The 19,880-nt window shown below is 42.5% G+C and overlaps 1 protein-coding gene across 1 annotated transcript; it reads left to right on the top strand.

The window, feature by feature from the left end:
- The first annotated feature begins 2,918 nt into the window (after positions 1-2,918).
- PYM1 (PYM homolog 1, exon junction complex associated factor) lies at positions 2,919-18,892 on the top strand. The gene is made up of 3 exons (XM_082666475.1): positions 2,919-2,976; positions 17,465-17,558; positions 17,948-18,892. Exons 1-3 carry the CDS (start codon positions 2,943-2,945, stop codon positions 18,429-18,431), a joined length of 612 nt encoding a protein of 203 aa, XP_082522601.1. The 5' UTR covers positions 2,919-2,942; the 3' UTR covers positions 18,432-18,892.
- The last annotated feature ends 988 nt before the right edge of the window (positions 18,893-19,880 follow it).

The raw sequence follows: 19,880 nt of genomic DNA, 5'->3' as shown, positions 1-19,880 counted from the left end.
TGCTCCTGTCTCCCCTCTAATCTTAAAAAGACAAAGACACTCCCCATCCTTCATTTCCCCTTCCTACATGACCTCCTCAGTCAGTAAATCATAAGCACTTTTTTTTTAATTAAAAAAAAATTTATTTATTTTATTTATTTTTGGCTGCATTGGGTCTTGGTTGCTGTGTGTGGGTTTTCTCTAGTTGTGGCGAGCCGGGGCTTCTCTTGTTGCGAAGCCAGGCTCTAAGCATGGGGGCTTCAGTAGTTGTGGCATGCGGGCTCAGTAGTTGTGGCACGTGGGATCAGTTGTAGCACGTGGGCTCAGTAGTTGTGGCTCTCGGGCTTAGTTGCTCTGCGGCATGTGGGATCTTCCCGGACCAGGGCTTGAACCCGTGTCCCCTGCATTGGCAGGCGGATTTTTAACCACTGTGCCACCAGGGAAGCCCCAAGCACTTTTGAAGGTTTATTACGCACCAAGTCCTGTACTTTGTTCTGTAGGACAGCCAAAGACATAGATAGCCCAGCTTAAGGACTGCACCAAACAGTGGCTTGGTTGTGTGGGTATGTGTATAAGCCATCCTAAACAAACATACAATATAAGTAAGAACAGGTCCCCTAGTTCCTCTTCCAATCAGTTTTCTGCCCCTGAGCCCCTCATCTAGAAATCCTGGAATGATACTAATCCTTAAGGCACTCAGCTTTCCTTGCAAATAACACTTGCAGTGCTACCACCCTATGTACGACCTGTGTTTTTTCACTCTGTCATCCTCAGCTATGTTCCTACATGAAGTTAAAGATGCTCCTTTTAAGACATTTTTTGAGACTTCAAAGTGGGGCATGAGGTGATCTCTCTAATAAGCAATAAGTTGGAATCGGTCATACTCTAGGCTTGCATCTTCTTTTGGATCTGTGCTCCATCATACCGCAGTCAGTTATTGGTGGGGGTGGGAGGAAGAAAGGCCAAGAAACATCTAAGGAGGAGGCGTCTAATGCCTACAGTTCCAGGTGCTCATTTCTTTAATCAACCACATCATAAAAATCAGAAAGAAAGAAACCGCAATGAACAAAGGCAAAGGAAAAAACAACAGCTTTGTTCTCCCCAGCCTCTTCGTTCCCCTCTTCCTCTTCAGGGTGGTGGGGGACACATCCGGGGTTCAGGGCTGGGTCCCAGGCAGGTCTGCTAGGCAGACAATTGAGTTTCACTTCCCGTCAACCCCAGAGCTGAGGCAGGATGTCTGAAGGCATAGTGGGGGGCCTAGGGTAGGGTGGTCAACAGGGGCCACTTTAGGATTGCTTCTTGCAGAAAGGTCCTTTGATTAGCCCACTAGTACTCCTCAGGTAGTACAGTCAGTACCAACACATCCCTCTAGTTTTTAGATGCTTCAGCTCACTCTTACCTTTAGTAACAAGGCTATGGACAGGATACTAGACCAGCAGGGATGAAGCACAATTGGTGAAAGAAGAGCAGGGATGAAGGATGGCAGTGTTAGAACATTTGCAATGACAGTGTATTGAATGCAAATCAGTTTTTAAATGAGTCTTTTTGAGATCTTCTGAGCTGGGCCTCTGGTGGAACTCAGGAAGGTGGAGTATGGAAGAGAAGCCAAGCTGTGACCCCATAAAACTTCTGAAGCTTCATTTCAAAGCTTTACTAAGTTCCTAGTCAGCCATTGCTTTGTTTTTTGTTTGTTTGTTTTTTAAGTGGGACATGCAGCCTAGTGTTGGAGGTGGTCACTAACTGGTTCTGTTGGACATTAACCTAAGCCAAAGTGGGGGATTTGGAGGAAGGTAAATGGGTTGATGAGGAAAAAGCAACATGGGGGGGGGAAGGAAGAGGGCAGGGCAGACACCTGAGGAGAGGAACTTGCAGCCGGCCCCTCCCAAGCTGTGAGGGAAACGAGTTTAGCAGGACTTAGCCCAGAAGGAACAAGAGCTGCTGAAAGAGCGGGGGAGGGAAAACGTTTGGGTTCCTCTAAAGAATAGGGAGGCACGGGGCAGGGTAGGGCTGCAAAGGGAGTGACTGTACGGCTCAGATTGTTGGCGCGTTGCCCCGATATCGATCCCCATCGCCCAGAGACTTGGATGAGGTTAATTAGAATACTGACTGGGTCCGCCCAGAAGCCTTCGCCTTGCCCTCTGACCCTGGGGCGAAGCCCGAGGAGGCTCCCGGGTCGAAGGCCAGAGCAGACTTGAGCCGTCGTCACTTCGCCGCCCGAGTCCCTGGGGCCGCCCCAGGGGCAGGGCCAGGCCCGGGCTGCCCGCCCAACCCGGCCCGCCGCGCCTCCTCAGCCGTAGAAGCCGCCGGCAACCCTGAGGCTGCGGGGACAGGTGACCGACCGGCAGCGCCTTCGGCCTTGCACTCCCCTTTCTCGGGTCTCCGTCCAGAGGGTTGAGCTGAGCGGCCAAGGGCAATCGGCACGCGATTTCGACCTCCCCACCTTCTAAGAGAGGGTTATTTGGGGTCTTGCGTTCGCCCCCAACATTGGTGCGCCCCAGTGCGTTCCCGGAGTTTGCCTGTCCCGTCCTATGTCCCCAAGCTGCTCTGGGACCTGGATGAAGGCCAGGGCCTGAATATTCTTCTTTTCCTCATTTATTAGCCGCCCCCCGCCCTTTCTGGATGCAGGTGGGCCTTGCCCCCTTTTCTCCCGCAGGTCCTAGACAGTCGAAGAGTGCCTTGAGGAGAGGGGCTGTGCCTCGGAACTTCTCTCGGCGCCCAGAGAACTGCTGTATACGCAGCAGGCGCTCACTAATGCTATCAGTGGCAGTAAAAGAGCCCACGGCTCTTATTTTTTAGAGTCTTCAGCTTCTACCCCATTCCTCCTCCTTCACTGCTGCCCATGAAATGGTGCACTCTTCCTTTAAGACTAAAATGGTGGCTTGCTACGATCAGGACTCCACTTCCGGTGGGGAGGGGGGCGGGACCCCAGCCCGCTCACGCCGGAAGTGGTTTGCGTTTTCAAGATGGCGACTCCCTATGTAACTGATGAGACCGGCGGTGAGTGCGGGAGATGTGGAGCCGCTTCTCCCCGGGCTCTCGGGGTAGGGGTTCGGACTTGGAAAGGGGTCTGTGCCCCGCCCATCCCGGGGCCCCTCCTTTGCCCCGCCCTCCGGACCGCCTTCCCCATTCATTCTCTCCTACGGGGTGTCACCTGCGCCCCCTTCTGGTCTCGTGTTTGGGGGGTCTCCGCTTCCGGTCACCCAAACCGTGGGGTCCTTCAATGCTGGACTTTGCTCCAGGACCCTCACGGGCCCTTAGCTTTCGTCCAGAAGTTGGAGCTGCCATATTTCTTTTGGGTTTTTCAGGCTTGGGGGCTCCTACACTCTCAGTTCCCTCCAATTCCTGCTCTCCCCCTCTTCCCCTCCCCCATCTCTCAGTGTACCTGCTTTCTGCCCTACCCTAGCCCCGTTTAAATTCTTTTTCTTGAAGCTGTATTTGTTGGAGACCTCCTCATTCCTACATAGTTCTTTTTTCCACTCTCCCTTATTTTCATTGTTGGGTCACTGAGGTACAGAGGTGTGAAGGGAAGAGGGACCTAATACAACTTTCAGCTAGAGTTTTCTCCTTGATGGCATCACCCTTCTGTACCTTCTCTGGCGATGGTGATGGGAGTTGAGGGATCTAAGGTGGTAGAAGGTGAACAAGAAGGTGTCTAGTGGCCTCTCAAGCCGTGTGACAAGTTTACAGAGCCCACTGTGCCTTCTGATCAGAGAAGATTTTCCAACCTGGCTGATTGAGATGCTGAAATATCTGTTGTGTATGTGAGGTTTATGTGTTGAAAACTGAAAATCAAGATTTTCATTTTGGCTATAGCCCATCCTAATTTCCCCACCTTCAGAAAAATGTGCATATCTACCCAGTGACAGTCAAATAAGATAGTATATGTGAAAGCAATTTATAAAACGCTGTGCAAGGCAAAGTATTACTGTTTTTTGTAGCCCTCATTGTGTATGTGTATTCTGTAGAAGTGACAGTGTGTGTGTGCTTTGGTACATGCGGTCTGTTTTAAAATGTACCTTTTATGCCTCTTGCTTTGCTTGTTCTCCATGTTACTTACATCTCAACCCACCCCTCCTATGGTATCTAATGACAACCCAAGTCTCTGCTACTTCTCTGCAGCCTCACCTTTCAAAGTGGTACAACCTCTTCTCTTGCTCTCTACATAGTAGGTACTTCTTCAGTTTGCTTCTTTTAATGTGTGCTTTGGATACTCGTTGTCCAGTACACTTCTCTTTATTCTTAATCGTTTTCTTTAAACTGATTTAACGGACATCCAGATATCACATCTCACCCTACCCTCCCACCAAGAGGTATCTTCTGTTCTCTGTGACTGTGTGGAAGAGAAGGAATCACACTGCTTTTTTGCTTTCTCTTACTATTTCCAGATCATTGATCTACCACTGTCACTGTAAGTCTCATGGAAGGTACTGCCATGCAATTACAGCATTTTCTCTAAAACCTGCCCATTCACTGCCCACAAGGACCCTGATGTAGCATATCTTTTTCTTTTTTCTTTTCTTTTATTCTGTTTCTCAGTGTCTTCACTCATTCTCAGTGTCTTCAGCATCTTTGGAATACTCTTATTGTATAGTTCCTCAGCATGAGACCATTAACTTTCCTTTGAATTTTCAAACCAGCCACACATTAGAATCACTACAACCTGGACCTACTACATATCCTACCACATAGGACATCACCTATGACACTGCTTCCCCCTTCAGGTGTTCCCCATCACTTATTTTAGCTTCCTTACCCAGTCACCTTTTTTACTTCCACATGCCCATAGAATCAGCTTTTTGCTCTCCTTAGGTTCTCTGGTCCTTGACCTTTCCCATTTCATTGAGTCTACCAGTATCTTCATGACTACTTTTTTGTTTGGTTTTTTTTGCGGTTCGCGGGCCTCTCACTGTTGTGGTCTCTCCCGTTGCGGAGCACAGGCTTCGGACGCGCAGGCTCAGCGGCCATGGCTCACGGGGCCAGCCACTCCACGGCATGTGAGATCTTCCCGGACCGGGGCATGAACCCGTGTCCCCTGCATCGGCAGGTGGACTCTCAACCACTGCGCCACCAGGGAAGCCCTTCATGACTACTTTTGATGCTACCCTGCTAGACCTCTGTGAACAGTCACTATCCTCATTGCTTTCCTCATTCATTTTGATCTTCAATACTAAGCAAGCACTTCTGTTATCTTGAATCATACCCATCAACTGTTTTCTTGGCTTCAGCTTCTAGGCCACAGCACATGGCTAGAGAAGAGGCACAGACAGTAGCACATTCAGTATAATATAACTTAATGTTAACTTCTGCCAAGATCACAGCTTTTTTCCAATTCTTCTTTGTTGGTTTGCTTACATTCTACCATGGCTATTTCCCTTACCTTTCTCAGCTCTCGGTGACTTTCCCTTTTAATTCCCCTTCTTGTGGCAGATGGCCTCATTTTCTGTTTCATTGAGAAATCAAGGTCTGTTATTTCTGTTTCTTTCCTCTTCATAGCCTGATTTCTTGAATATCAGGTCCACACATACTATTTCCATTTCCTCACTGCTTACTTGTTCCTTAACTTTTTTTTTCTGGCCTTGCGGCTTTCAGGATCTTAGTTCCCTGACCAGGGATTGAACCTGGGCCACAGCAGTGAAAGCACCGAATCCTAAGGACTGGACTGCCGGGAATTCCCTGTTCCTTAACTCTTCAAAATGGTTTCTTTCTAGCACTAGCCTCTCTCCTGAGTTGTCAGTTCTAATTGTTTGGTGAGTAGCTTTCATTCTTGGATATACTGTCACACCTTAAATCCAGTCTGACCATAATCGATATCAGTTTTTCCTTCCTTATTTCTGTTAAAGGCACCATTGTTCTAGCCAACCCAAGATCAGCTTATTGCATCATTTCTCTCTTTCTTTATTTTAAATAGACTTTACTTTTTAGAACAGTTTTAGATTTATAGAAAAATTGAGAAAATGATACAGTTCCCATATACCTTAAACTCAGTTTCCCGTTATTAACATCTTACATTAGTATGGTATCGTTATTGCAATTAATGAACCGATATTCATACATTGTTATTAACTAAGGTCCATACATTATTAAGATTTCCTTAGTTTTTACCTAATTTTTTTTCTGTTCCAGGATCCCATATTACGTTTAGTTCTCATGTCTCCTTAAACTCCTATTGGCTGTGACAATTTCTCAGACTTTCCTTGTTTTGGATGACTTTAACAGTTTTGAGGAGTATTGGTCAGTTATTTTTGTAGGATGCCCCTCTATTGGAATTTGATGTTTGTCTCATGATTAGACTGGGGTTATGTGTTTTTTAGGGGAGGACCATAGAAGTAAAGTGAGGTTTTCATCATATCGTATTGAGGATACATAGTATCACAAAGATTGTTTTACTCTTGATATTTACCATGATCTCCTGCCTGAGGTAGTGTTTGTAAAGTTTCTCCACTGTAAAGTTACTTTTTTCCCCTTCTCCTTTCCATTTTGTACTCTTAAGAAAGTCACTATTCACAGCCCACACTTAAAGAGTGGGGAGTTATGCTACCTTCCTTAAGGATGGAGTATTTATACACATCATTTGAAATTCTTTTGCACAGATTTGTCTCTTCTCTGCCATTTATTTATTTTTTCTGCCATTTATTTATTCAGTCAGTTATGTGTATCAATATGAACTTCGGGTTATTTATTTTATTGCTCAAATGTTTCAGCTTTGAACATTGGGAGCTCTTTTAGTTGGCCCTGTGTCCCTTTGACATATCCCCATCAGTGTAGGTTTTTTTTGTTTGTTTGTTTTGTTTTGTTAGCTCTTTCTTACTTTCTGGCACTAGAAGCTGCTCCAGGCTCATCTTGCATATTTCCTGGCCCAGTCCTAGAATCAGCTCTTTCTCTAAGGAGCCCTTGTTCCTTTTACTTAAGAATGGTGTGGGAAACCAAGATCAGAGCACTAGGTGTTTTTGTTGTTATTAACAAAATGAACTGGGGTGTTGTTTTTGCATTGTCTTTTACTCCCTCTTCTACCCCCCACCCTCCAATTGTCAAAGTATCATTTTCTGTTTCTGCTGTTGTTACCCTTATGCCATCTTCAATGCTTGTTAGCTACATGGCCTGGGAATTTTAAGCCTAGGGAATCCAAGTTTTAGTTTTCTCATCAATGAAATAGGAATAATAACTCCTACAACATAGGATTATTGTGAGAATTAAAATTTAAATGAAATAAGGTACATGTCTAGCACATAGAAAGTACCCAAGAAATGGTTCTGTAATTATTACTGTTATAAAGATTATGGATTAGAATAGATTACATGTGTAAAGTATCAAGCAGAGTACTTGAGTCAATCTAAGTGCCTGATAAAATTCTAGTTTCCTTTATCCTGCAAATATTGCTGTGACCTCCTAAACAGTTGTCCTACCTCTGTCTCTCTCTGTTTCAGTTCATTTGACACACTGTTACCAGATTACTGCTCCTTAAGTACAAATTTAATTATTTAATTTTTGTTCAATATAATTTGTCCACTGTTCAATTTGGCATATACCCTTTTGATCTCTATTTTTCTGTGCATTTTTAAAACATTTTTTAATCAGACGGTATTTACATTTTTATGTGTTGCCTTTTCGTTTAACCTCACGACATAAGTATTCTTCTTTGCTATTAAAAACTCTTTGAAAACATCTTTTAAAATACTGGCAGAGTGTTTTATTATTTGGGCATACACCCTCTCTCACCTTTCTTCTGTTATTAGACTTCTAGATTGTTTCCAGAATTTTTGTTATAAGAACTCTATGAATATTTTTGTACATAAATTTTTGTCTGCATTTAGGGTTATTTTCTCTTTTTTAAAAATTAATTAATTTATTTTTGGCTGCATTGGGTCTTCGTTGCTGTGCGCGGGCTTTCCCTAGTTGCAGCAAGTGGGGGCTACTCTTTGTTGTGGTGCGTGAGCCTCTCACTGTAGTGGCTTCTGTTGTTGCGGAGCACAGGCTCCAGGGATGCGGGCTTCAGTAGTTGCGGCACATGGGCTCAGTAGTTGTGGCTTGCGGGCTTCAGAGCGCAGGCTCAGTAGTTGTGGCTCACGGGCTTAGTTGCTCCGCGGCATGTGGGAGCTTCCCAGACCAGGGCTCGAACCCGTGTACCCTGCATTGTCAGGCGGACTCTCAACCGCTGCGCCACCAGGGAAGCCCTAGGGTTATTTTGTTAGGACAGATTTCTCAAAAGTCGAATTACTGGATAGGAGGATACAAACTTTTATTTATTTTTAAGTAATTATAAAATTAATTTATATTGATTGTAGAAAACTTGGAAAATATTTTCATAACTAGTATAAAATATAAGTCCCATGCATATTTGGTAATTGCAGAGCCCAAAGATAACTACAATTACATTTCCTTTTAGTTTTTCTTTCTCTGCATATATATAGCATATCTATTTAACATAATTTGGATCATACCGAATGGCTGTACTTCCCCAAGTATGATTCTCAGAACACTTAGTAGTCCTGTGAGATGTGCTGTAAAATAAAAAACTAAAATAAAAATAAGCTTCCTGTGGTCAAATAAATTTGGGAAACACTGTAAACCACATTTCCATTGGAATATTCACATGAACGAGAACATAACTCACTTAAGTCTTGCTGATAAGAACAAGAAAATTTTTTTCCTATGTTTAACCCAGAATTTCTCAAACTTATTTAACAATTTTTGGGGGTAACCTTACAGAAGTAGTGTTACAATATCTACAACACTACAGAAGTAGTGTTTTATTACATAACAATATTTAGGAAATGCTGCTCTATGTTAGGACTACCTTATACTCTCTCTCTTAGTTAGCCAGATTGCTTTCTTTCTTTCTTTCTTTCTTTTTTTTTTTTTTTGCGGTACACGGGCCTCTCCCGTTGCGGAGCACAGGCTTCAGACGCGCAGGCCCAGCGGCCATGGCTCACGGGCCCAGCCGTTATGCGGCATGTGGGATCTTCCCGGACCGAGGCACGAACCCGTGTCCCCTGCGTCGGCAGGCGGACTCTCAACCACTGCGCCACCAGGGAAGCCCCCACATTGTTTTCTGAAGGGTTTTACCATTGACAGGATATGAATATACTGGTTTCATCACTTCTTGGACTACACTGGTATTCTGATCTTTAAAAATTCTACTGCTTTGATAGGTAAAAATGATATTTTATTGTTTTAATTTGTATTTCCTTTGATTACTAGTGAGGTTGAACTTTCTGGTATTCTTCTTCACTTATAACACAATGCACAATAGTGGTGTAAAAAGCACAGCCTTTGGAACCCACAGCCTGGATTCGAATTCTACTGCAGTTTACTGACATTGTAACTTTGGGCAAATTATTAAATTTCTCATCATCTGTGAAACGAATAATCCTTCATGGAGTTGTGAAAATGAAATAATATATATAAACAGGGACTTCCCTGGCAGTCCAGTGGTTAAGACTTTGTCTTCCAATGCAGGGGATGCGGGTTCAATCCCTGGTCAGGGAGCTAAGATCCTACATGGCTCGCAGCCAAAAAACCAAAACATAAAACGGAAGCAATATTGTAACAAATTCAATGAAGACTTTAAAAATGGTCCATGTCAAAAAAATCTTAAAAAAGAAAAATTTTATATATATATATATATATATATATATATATATACACACACACACACACACACACAGACACTGAGTACTATCCTTGTCATGAAGCAAGCACTCAATAAGGGGTAGCTGCTGTTATCTTTTTGGAATTGACTCTCAAATTTACATATGGACCATTCACTTTTACATTTAAGATACTCCTCTAATATGAGCACAAACCACTTTTCAATACAGTATCATCACATACTATATCTCTGCCTAAACCCTCTAGTGAAACTGGGCAGTATAGTATAAAACAGGTGGAATAGGAATGTTCTGGTATGTAAGCTTTGGCGTCAGGACTGAGTTCAGACTGCAGCTACATGCTGCCTTTGTGATCTTGGACATCTTCAACCTCTTGAAGGCTGTTTCCTCAGCTGTAGATCATAATAATCTACCTATTGTCTAGATTCAGTCAGGTAGTGTATGTAAAGTTCCTGGTGTAAAGTACCCACTCATTAATAAACATTCTTTCCTAATTGTTCTTAACATACTGTGAGTTTTACACTGCCATCATTTTGCTTGTTGTTATTCCTCTTAGAATGCCCTTTCCCTTCCTTTCTCTGCCTGCAAAAATATCAGCCACTGATTTACTGTTGTTATTATTACTACTGCTTCCTACTCTTTGAGGTCAAGTCCCTGAGATTTTCCTAATTTCCTGTCACCTTCCCCCATCAAATGGGGTGTGGTTATTTATTCTCTTGAAATCTCCTATTAGTTATGTGTCAGTGTCTCTTAGGGATACCTAAGACATTTATACTTCTGTCTTATTCTTTGTTTGCCTAACTTGCCCACCTTTTTCCTTACTTAAACTGTAAATTTCTTGAAAGTAGGGGCCATTTTACTGATCTTGATAATCCCTGTAGCACTTCATATAGTATTTTTCTCATAGGAGGCTTTCAATAAACATTCATTGCACTTAATTACAGTCTGGCTTCTGACCACTCTACTTGTCTGAGGCTGTATTCTTGAACATAATTAGGGATTTCCACATTTCCAAAATCAATAACCTTTTCCTACTCAGTTCTGCTTTTCCTTAATCTCTCTGTAATATTTAATACTGTTAATCACCTGCCGTTACTTCAAACTCTTTTGGTCTCCATGGAGTAGTACTGTCCTGGTCCTTTTTTTCTAAGAATTATTTCCTAGTGTTGCTGACACCTTTTCTTCTTTGAGGAAAATAATCATGACCGTTTTTCCAGGGTCATTCCTCCAGATTGGATCTTCTTTTTAATATTTTCTCTATGTTAGAAACCATGTCTGGATGACTAATAAAAAAAAAAAGAAAAAAAAAGAAACCACATCTAAGTCTTATAATTGTTGGCCCTCAGGTCATCCTCAGGCTCAGATCTGTGACCCAGATCTCCTTTCTTAACTTTGAAACAGGCTCCAGGGATTCAGCACACCTTTAAGAGTCACTTCCACCTAACCCCTTGGAGTTCTTTCAAGCCTTGCTGTGTTGTCTCTTCACTGTCTTCCTGCCACCCCTGAAAACAAAGCCCTTTTCAGTTTAAGGAAATAGATTGAGGATTACAAAATAGCAGATGTGGGGAAATAAACAAAGCTTACAAAGTTCTTATAGTAGCAGTCTCTAACCTCTAGTTTCTGGTTCTCTCAAAGATGCTACTGAAAATCATGGTATTCTGCCCATGGTTTTTATTTCTAGGGTTAGGAATCAGCAAACCTCTCCCCTCTTTTTGACTGTACCTTTGGATACCATCAAGGCCAGAGACTGAAACCAAGATAACATAAAATAGGTATTCCTTTGTGATAATGGGCTATTTGTATCTCTGAGGGCTTCCAGTTAGGATGGCCATTCAAGAAGCTTCTGCCCTATCTTTTCTCACACTCCATCTTTTTCTTTTTCTTTTTTTTGCTGTGTTTTATTATTTAATTTTTTTATTGGAGTGTATTTGCTTTGCATTGCTGTGTCAGTTTCTGCTGTACAGCTAAGTTAATCAGCCGTATGTATACATATATCCCCTCTTTTTTGGATTTCCTTCCCATTTAGGTCACCACAGAGCACCGAGTAGAGTTCCCTGTGCTATACAGTAGATTCTCATTAGTCATCTATTTTATACATAGTATTGTATATATGTCAATCCCAATCTCCCAGTTCATCCCACCCACCCTGCCCTTTCTCCCTTGTTTTCCATACGTTTGTTCTCTCCGTCTCTGTCTCTATATCTGCTTTACAGATAAGATCATCTATACCGTTTTTCTAGATTCCACATATATGCGTTAATATATGGTACTTGTTTTTCTCTTTGTGACTTACTTTACTCTGTATGAAAGGATCTAGGTCCATCCACGCCTTTGCCATCTTTACTAGTCTTAAGGCTTCAACTATAATCTCTGCAGTGTACTTAAATGTATGTTTCTAGCATTGTCCCTTTCTCCTTAATTCCCTGTAAAAACACTGCCTGTCTAGAATTGAATTAGTTACTTTCACAAAATTGTCTTCTCCTATGGACTCTTTTTTTTTTTTTTTAAATAAATTTATTTATTTTTGGCTGCGTTGGGTCTTCCTTGCTGTGCATGGACTTTCTCTAGTTGCGGCGAGCGGGGGTTACTCTTCGTTGTGGTCCGTAGGCTTCTCATTGCGGTGGCTTCTCTTGTTACAGAGCACAGGCTCTAGGCACAGCCTTCAGTAGTTGTTTCACGTGGGCCTCAGTAGTTGTGGCTCGCAGGCTCTAGAGCGCAGGCTCAGTAGTTGTGGCGCACGGGCTTAGTTGCTCTGCGGCATGTGGGATCTTCCCGGACCAGGGCTCGAACCTGTGTCCCCTGAATTGGCAGGCAGATTCTTAACCACTGCGCCACCAAGGAAGCCCTGCCTTTCTTTCTTCTTTTTTTTTTTTTTTGGTCTACCTTTCTTTTTAATTAGAATGCATGCTCCAAGAAGGCAAGACCCTTGCTTGCTTTATTCATTCATTTTTGTATCCCTAGCTCCTGTTACATTGCCTGCCACAGCAGCAAGTACTCAATAAACATTTAAAATCCATGTGTGAATAATGTTATTACTATACGCACTACATGCCCACAGGGATGTTGTGAAAAATAAGAGAAAACGTGAAAAGCACCAGATTAAATCCACTGTGGCACAATGATTTCCTCTCTCTCATTCAAATCTTGGCAGTCTTCAGATCCTGACTACTTATTCTTCATAATGAATTTCTCTTTCATTTTCTTTTCAACACTTATAGAGACCATTTAAATCAAGTCTTCTCACATTGCAGCTATTGCTTTCATTTTTTTCTACCTTTAGTTTATGTTACACATTTTTCAGGTTAATCTTCTTAAAGCAATGCTTTGTGCAGATCATATGCACTCTCTTAATGGCCTTCAGTGTTCTCCCACCTTCTGAAGCTTGAGTCCAAACTCAAGAGGAGATTGGATACCTTTCATATTCTGACTAATTTACCTCTAGTCTCTTTTTCCATTACATATGCTTTTTGCCAAAACATACTGGATTCTTGCTATTCCCTAATATGATGCTTAACTTTATTTATTCATTAATTTGAATTAATTACAGTCTTTCATGGACCAGGCCCTTTGCTTCAAAGATCAAAGGCAAATTTTCTGCTCTTAAGCAAGCAAACAATTATTTTAAACATTAGATCATGGTAAAAGGCCACACCAGGTGCTGTGGGTGCACAAAGGTCAACTTCTAAACTGGTTTGGGTTGGTGAGGTCAGGAAGGACTTCACTGAGGAGTTCATACTTGAACTTGACCTTTAAAGACCAATAGGCGTTAACTAAGATAAGAATCAAGAAAAGTCTATTCCAAGCCAAAGGAAGATTGTTTTAAAAGCAAAAAGGCGTAGAGAATAAAGACACAGGTGAGATTTGTGACTATTTCAGTGTCTGGAGCAGAGAGTGTGAATGACTGGGTGTGAAGAGGCTGGAGACTAGCAAGAGCTGGGTCAAGAAGGCCTTTGTGTGTGGTTCCATGTTCCATGTAAATACCCTGAGGGCAACAGGAATCCAGGAAGAATTTTAAGTAGGGGAATGACTAGTCTGATTTGTCCCTTTGTTTATGTTGTCCTATAAGCCTGAAATACTTCCCTTTCTCGTCTTTCCTCATAACCACACCCTGACGTCCACCTGTCTAAATCCTGCTCATCTTCCAAAGATCACAAAGATGCTTTGTCCTCCATAAAATTTTTACTTTACCTGGTCAAAAGTAATTTCACTCTCCTTTGTGTCTCCAAAGCCGCTTGGATTTGAAACCCAAAATGAGATTTTTAAAAACCTACAATATAGCAACAACATTAATTGGAATTTTTAAAAGGAAAAGTTATTTATAAGCCAATCACCAACATAACTTTTCGTATTGCATCTTCTTTTCTAAACTTATGAATATGCATAACATTTAATAATAAATCATAGTGTATATAACTTTATGTTTTTGTTTTTTTGGCGGTACGTGGGCCTCTCACCATTGTGGCCCCTCCCTTTGCGGAGCACAGGCTCCGGACACGCAGGCCCAGCGGCCATGGCTCACGGGCCCAGTCGCTCCGCGGCATGTGGGATCCTCCCGGACCGGGGCACGAACCCGTGTCCCCTGCATCGGCAGGCAGACTCTCAACCACTGCACCACCAGGGAATACCTAACTTTATGTTTTATATTCCGTTATATCATATTAATGATTAAAATTTTTTGGTCATTTTTAATGGCTATATTATAAACCACTCCTGTATAACTGGATGTGAAGTTTGTTTTTAATTTTTAGCTATTTATAAATAATGCCATAGTTTTCACATGATTACTGTCCCATTCTTCTTTTTTCTGTTTTCGTTTTTTCCTGTTCGAATTATTTCCTTATGCTAAATTTTCAAGATTGGCATTGCTAAGTGTGTTGAAGTGTCTTTGGCTTTAACCTCTTTACGCTTCCCCCAGTCGGTGAATTACCAAGAGAGGTTGATCCTTTGGTAACGTGGCTGGCATCATTCTCTTCCTTTTCATTCTCAGTCAGTTCTGTCTCTCATGCCAGGATTATTGCAGTCGTTTTTTTGAAAGATGATTTTTTAAAAATTTACTTATTTTATTTATTTCTTTTTGGCTGCATTGGGTCTTTGTTGCTGTGCGCGGGCTTTCTCTAGTTGCGGTGAGCGGGAGCTACTCTTCATTGCAGCGCACGGGCTTCGCATTGCGGTGGCTTCTCTTGTTGCAGAGCACGGGCCCTAGGTGGACGGGCTTCAGTAGTTGTGGTGCACGGGCTTAGTTGCTCCACGGCATGTGGGATCATCCTGGACCAGGGCTCAAACCCGTGTCCCCTGCATTGGCAGGTGGATTTTTAACCACTGGGCCACCAGGGAAGTCCCTGTTTTTTCATTCTTGAATTTTTACTCTTGTCTCTAAACTGTTGCAGCTCAGCAAACAATATTCTCAGTGGCCCTCTTTTATTCACCAGATAAATTCCAAATTCCTTGACCTTGTTTTTAAGGCGTTCTACGGTCTGGCCCCATTTTTAATTTTCAACCTAGCTTCATGTTATTCCTCATCATGAACTGTCTGGTTCTCCTGGGCTCCTCTGTTTTCTGTTCTTTACATACTCAGGCCATCCCCACATCCAAGCCTTTCTTGGCGCATGTTTGTTCTCTCTCCCATCCCCTCTACCTGTCAAATCTTACCCATTTTCTTTAACATTTTTTGTTTTAGTTTTAATTTATTAATGATATTTGCCTTTTGAACAAAAACCCAATTCATGTAACAATGTATAATCCCCGTGGGAGGCTCTGGACTGGACTTTTTATTTTGTTAATCTTTTTTATTTTCTTCTTTTTCCTTTTTTTTTTTAACAAATTATACTAAAAAAAGTTATACTAAAAAAAAGAAAAACAAGACTAACACAAGATATAAATATATATATGTGTTTTTTTTAGGAATATGTTATTAAAGCTTAATGGTTTCTACCACCTCTTCTTCCAGGTTATCCCTCTTAAGGTAATCAGCATTAAAGTCTTGGTATCTTGGTATGTGTCCTTCCACACCTTTCTCTTTGCCCCTATACACAAACTGTCTGGACCTCTAAGTGCTGCTCCTTGCCTCAAAAGGAATGGGAGCACCCTCTACACCAGCAGTTCTCAAAATGTTGTCCAGGACCCTTGGGGATTCCCTAAGACCCTATCAGGAGGTCTGCAAGCATAACTATTTTGATAATATACTGAGATGTTATTTGCCCTTTTACTGGGTTGACATTTGCACTGAGGGTACAAAAGCAATGGTGGGTAAAACTGCTGGCCTCTTAGCGTTAATCAAGGTGGTGGCGCCAAACCGTACTGGTCATTGTGTTCTTCACTGCCACATGCTTGCAGTAAATAATGCGAGTTTCACTTAAGAGTATCCTTGATGATGCAATAAAAATTATTAATTTTATTAAACCCTGGCTCTTTAATACACATCTTTTTATCTATTTTTCCAGGTTTATTGAGATATGACTGACATTTAACATTGTGTACAATGTTATAGGTGTACAAGGTGATGATTTGATACACATATATATTGCGAAAGGTTTACCACAATAAGGTTAGTTAACACATCCTTTACCTCACATAATTACCTTTTCATTGATTTATGGTGAGAACACTGAAACTCTACTCTCATAGCAACTTTCAAGTGTACAATTCAGTTTTGCTGACGATAGTCACCATGCTGTACCTTATACCCCCAGAACTTACTCATCTTATAACTGAAAATTAAACATCTTTTTAGAGTTCTCTGTGAATTAAATGGGAAGTAAGCATGAAACACTGCTGCACACGGAAGTGGTGTCTCAAGGAAAAGCACTGGCGCAGTTGTTGGAGTTGTAAGCTAAACAAGCTTCCTTTTCATGGAACTCTATTTTTCCTCGAAGGAACCACTGACAAACTATAGTAATTCAGACCTGAGTACCTGATAGGCATTTTCCTGAAAAATGAAAGAAGTGAGCCTGTCATTTCAAGGAAAACAACTCTCAGTGTTTGTTGCCAGGGATAAGATTCAAGCCTTCAAGTGGAAATTAGAATTTTGGAAAACTTGTAACTGCCACTGGAAGCGTGACAGCTTTTCAGTAAAGGGTTTTCTGATGAGATTAACGGATGTGATTTTTTTAAAAAAGATTGCACAGTGAAATGCATAATATTACAAAATAAGAGCGTATGGGGGATTCTGAAAAAAGTTTAAGGATCTTTACACATTATTCTGCAACTTGCTTTTTCACTTAGTCTATCATGAATACCATTCAAGGTCAGTACATCTGTATCTAACATTCTTTTTCATAACGACACGGTGTTCCATCATGTGGATGACCCACGTCTATTTAGTCACTCATCTATTGATGGTCATTCAAGTTGCTTTCAGCTTTTTGCCAATTTAAATAATGCAGCAACATTATTATAATGCAAACATCTTTACATATAGCCTGTGTACTGGTGCTTTTATATCTACAGTATGGATTCCTGAAAGTTGACCTATTTTTCACCATCCACCTTAATAAAACTTCCCCTTTTCTACATCCCTGGTCATTTCTCCTTCCTATGATTCTTGTTTTTGCCCTTTTTAGCCTCTTATTCATGTACTGTCCTTTGATGTCCTCATGCTGTTTTGTTTTTTTTAAACTTCCTCTATGCCTGCCCTGTCTTGCCAACTAGATTATAAAAGTAGAAACTCCCTGAGGGCAGGGATGGTGTATTATACAGTGTATAGGCACTCAGTAAATAATGAGAGTGGGATTGACGGTTGATACGAGAAAAGAATGCCTTAATGGATGCATTTAGTGGAAGGTGCTGGGGGATGCTGTGTGCATTCATGCATTCTTTCACCTTGGGGGCTATTTGAAAATTAGAAAGAGTAACTCTCCAATTTAATTCTCCCATTTCAGGCAAGTACATCGCTTCAACACAGCGACCTGACGGGACCTGGCGAAAGCAGCGGAGGGTGAAAGAAGGCTATGTGCCCCAGGAGGAGGTCCCAGTGTGCGTGGTTAGGCGTGAGGAGGGAGTATTTAGTGGGGTCCCTACAGCAAGAAAGAACATGTGTGCCTATGAGATCAGGGAAGAATTTCCTGATCCCAGGATCCTAGGAAAGGGAAGGAGGGGGCTGGGATTCAGGGATGAGTGAGGGATGAGTAACCAAGTGACTGACAAGTCCTGTTGCTATGGCCTCTGTTCAGCAGAACCTGTAAATAGCATTCAGAGATCCAGAGCTTTAGGACCTAGGGATCCTACAACCTGCAGAGCAGAGGAAAGTTGGGGAGGGACCAGAGGCAGAGGAAGGAAGCAGGAAAGTGAAAAGGGTGAAATAAATTACAAGGTTAGGAAAAGGGCTCGAAAAGTCAGTGATTCTTTGACACTGTTCCCCGCAGGTATGAGAACAAGTATGTGAAGTTTTTCAAGAGTAAACCAGAACTGCCTCCCGGCCTGAGCCCGGAGGCCACTGCTCCGGTCACCCCATCCAGGCCGGAAGGTGGTGAACCAGGCCTCTCCAAGACAGCCAAACGCAACCTGAAGCGGAAGGAGAAGAGGCGGCAGCAGCAAGAGAAAGGGGAGGCGGAGGCCTTGAGCCGGACTCTTGAGAAGGTGTCCCTGGGAGAGACAGCCCAGGTCCCCAGTGCCCCACAGGCCTCCCGGGCAGCGCCTGCAGCTGCCTCCGACCAGCCTGACTCAGCTGCCACCGCTGAGAAGGCCAAGAAGATAAAGAACCTAAAGAAGAAGCTTCGGCAGGTGGAAGAGCTGCAGCAGCGGATCCAGGCTGGGGAAATCAGCCAGCCCAGCAAAGAGCAGCTGGAGAAGCTAGCGAGGAGGAGGGCGTTGGAGGAGGAGCTAGAGGACTTGGAGCTGGGCCTGTGAGGCCTTTGGGGAATAGAGGATGGACAGCAGAACAAACCATGGGGCTCTCTGGGGTCCTGGGGAATGTGGGCAGCAGCAGTCAGGAGGGGTACCCCCGTACTGGCTCACTTTCACCTCTCATGGCCCAATTCCGTCCTCCAGAGCCTAGCCTCTCCCTCATTCCTTCCCTTTTTTTCCCAACTCCTATTTTTTTGGACTTTTCTCCCTCCCATTCCCAGTGTTCAAAATCTCAGTGACTATCCCAGGTACCTTTGCTGCTGATTTGGGTGTCTTGTTTAAAAAAAAATTGGGTGGGTGGGAGTCTCTTGGAGAACTGAGGTTGAGGGTAGGGGGAGTACGCCCAAGTCTTGGAGTCTTGGTTCCTGTTCACAGTGTTTATGGGTTATTTCCCCCTCCATCCCTAACCTCTTTTTTTTTTTTTTTTTTTTAAAGAACAGAATAAACTCAAGTAGACAACATGTTTTGCCTCTCTTCTTTTCAGCTTCTAGTAGGTGTTTTATCCCCTTCAGTTTGGCACAGGAAGATAAGTATTGAGAGTAATATTCTTTTTAATTTTTAAAAATAATGTGTATCACCAAATTAGCAACAGTGACTTCTGTACACGTTTGCTCACACTTCAGTGAATAGAAATTAGTGTTATAATAAAATGAAACTTAAAACAAATTTAATTTGATATTAATTTACATGTATCATCATTATTGTGCTGCATAGCAGTGGGGCCCTAGTATCTCCCTTACTGTTTACTTCTGAAGATCATTGACCTAATTTTTTTTTTTTTTTTTTTGGCTGCATCACAGGGCTTGCAGGATCTTAGTTCTCCCACCAGGAATTGAACCGGGCCACTGCAGTGAAAGAGCCGAGTCCTAACCACTGGACCACCAGGGAATTCCTGGGACAGCTCTTTTGAAATTTTATCTTCTCAGATGCCATCCCAAGATGGCATTGTGGGGCAAACTAATGACACAGGACGAGGAATTTACAGCCAAAAAGAGCTGTCACTTAATTTTCGCGTACCCTCTGATTTCCACACCTTCACTTGTCATCATCTTTCTTTCTAGCCAGCTGCCAGAATAGAAACCCACGGAGGAGAAGTCAGCCTTAGTTCTTAGCCTGACTCTTAAGGTTCTACCCAATCTGGCCTCATTTCTTGCCATTCTTTTAACTCTAGTCAAACTGCTTCAACTCTACTGAACTTTCATTTCATCGAATGAGCCATATTCTCTGAGCCTTAGTCCTTTGCCCCTGCTGGTCCCTCTGCCTAGAATACTCTTCCTGTCCCCTTCTCCCTAATCAACTCTTTCTTAGCCTTTGGATCTCTGCTTAAATGTTATCTTCTCTGGGAAGACTTTTGTTACCCTCAAATATTAATTAAGGTGTCTTTCTTAACCTGCTTCCTTAACACTCCACGCTTACATTTGTGGTGGCATTTATTATATTGTCACTTGTTTT

This window comes from Grampus griseus, assembly GCF_964374135.1.
Source record: "Grampus griseus genome assembly, chromosome: 11".
Taxonomy (NCBI): Eukaryota; Metazoa; Chordata; class Mammalia; order Artiodactyla; family Delphinidae; genus Grampus; species Grampus griseus.
Note: the sequence above shows the minus strand (reverse complement) of the source record. Positions and strands in the feature narration are given on the sequence as shown.

What these genes read in the sequence shown, in the direction of transcription:
- PYM1 (XM_082666475.1), top strand. Translation starts at nt 2,943, where the DNA reads ATGGCGACTCCCTATGTAACTGATGAGACCGGCG. An exon ending in TGTAACTGATGAGACCGGCG is followed by an intron (nt 2,977 to 17,464) that starts GTGAGTGCGGGA and finishes CTCCCATTTCAG; the next exon opens with GCAAGTACATCGCTTCAACA. An exon ending in CCCCAGGAGGAGGTCCCAGT is followed by an intron (nt 17,559 to 17,947) that starts GTGCGTGGTTAG and finishes TGTTCCCCGCAG; the next exon opens with GTATGAGAACAAGTATGTGA.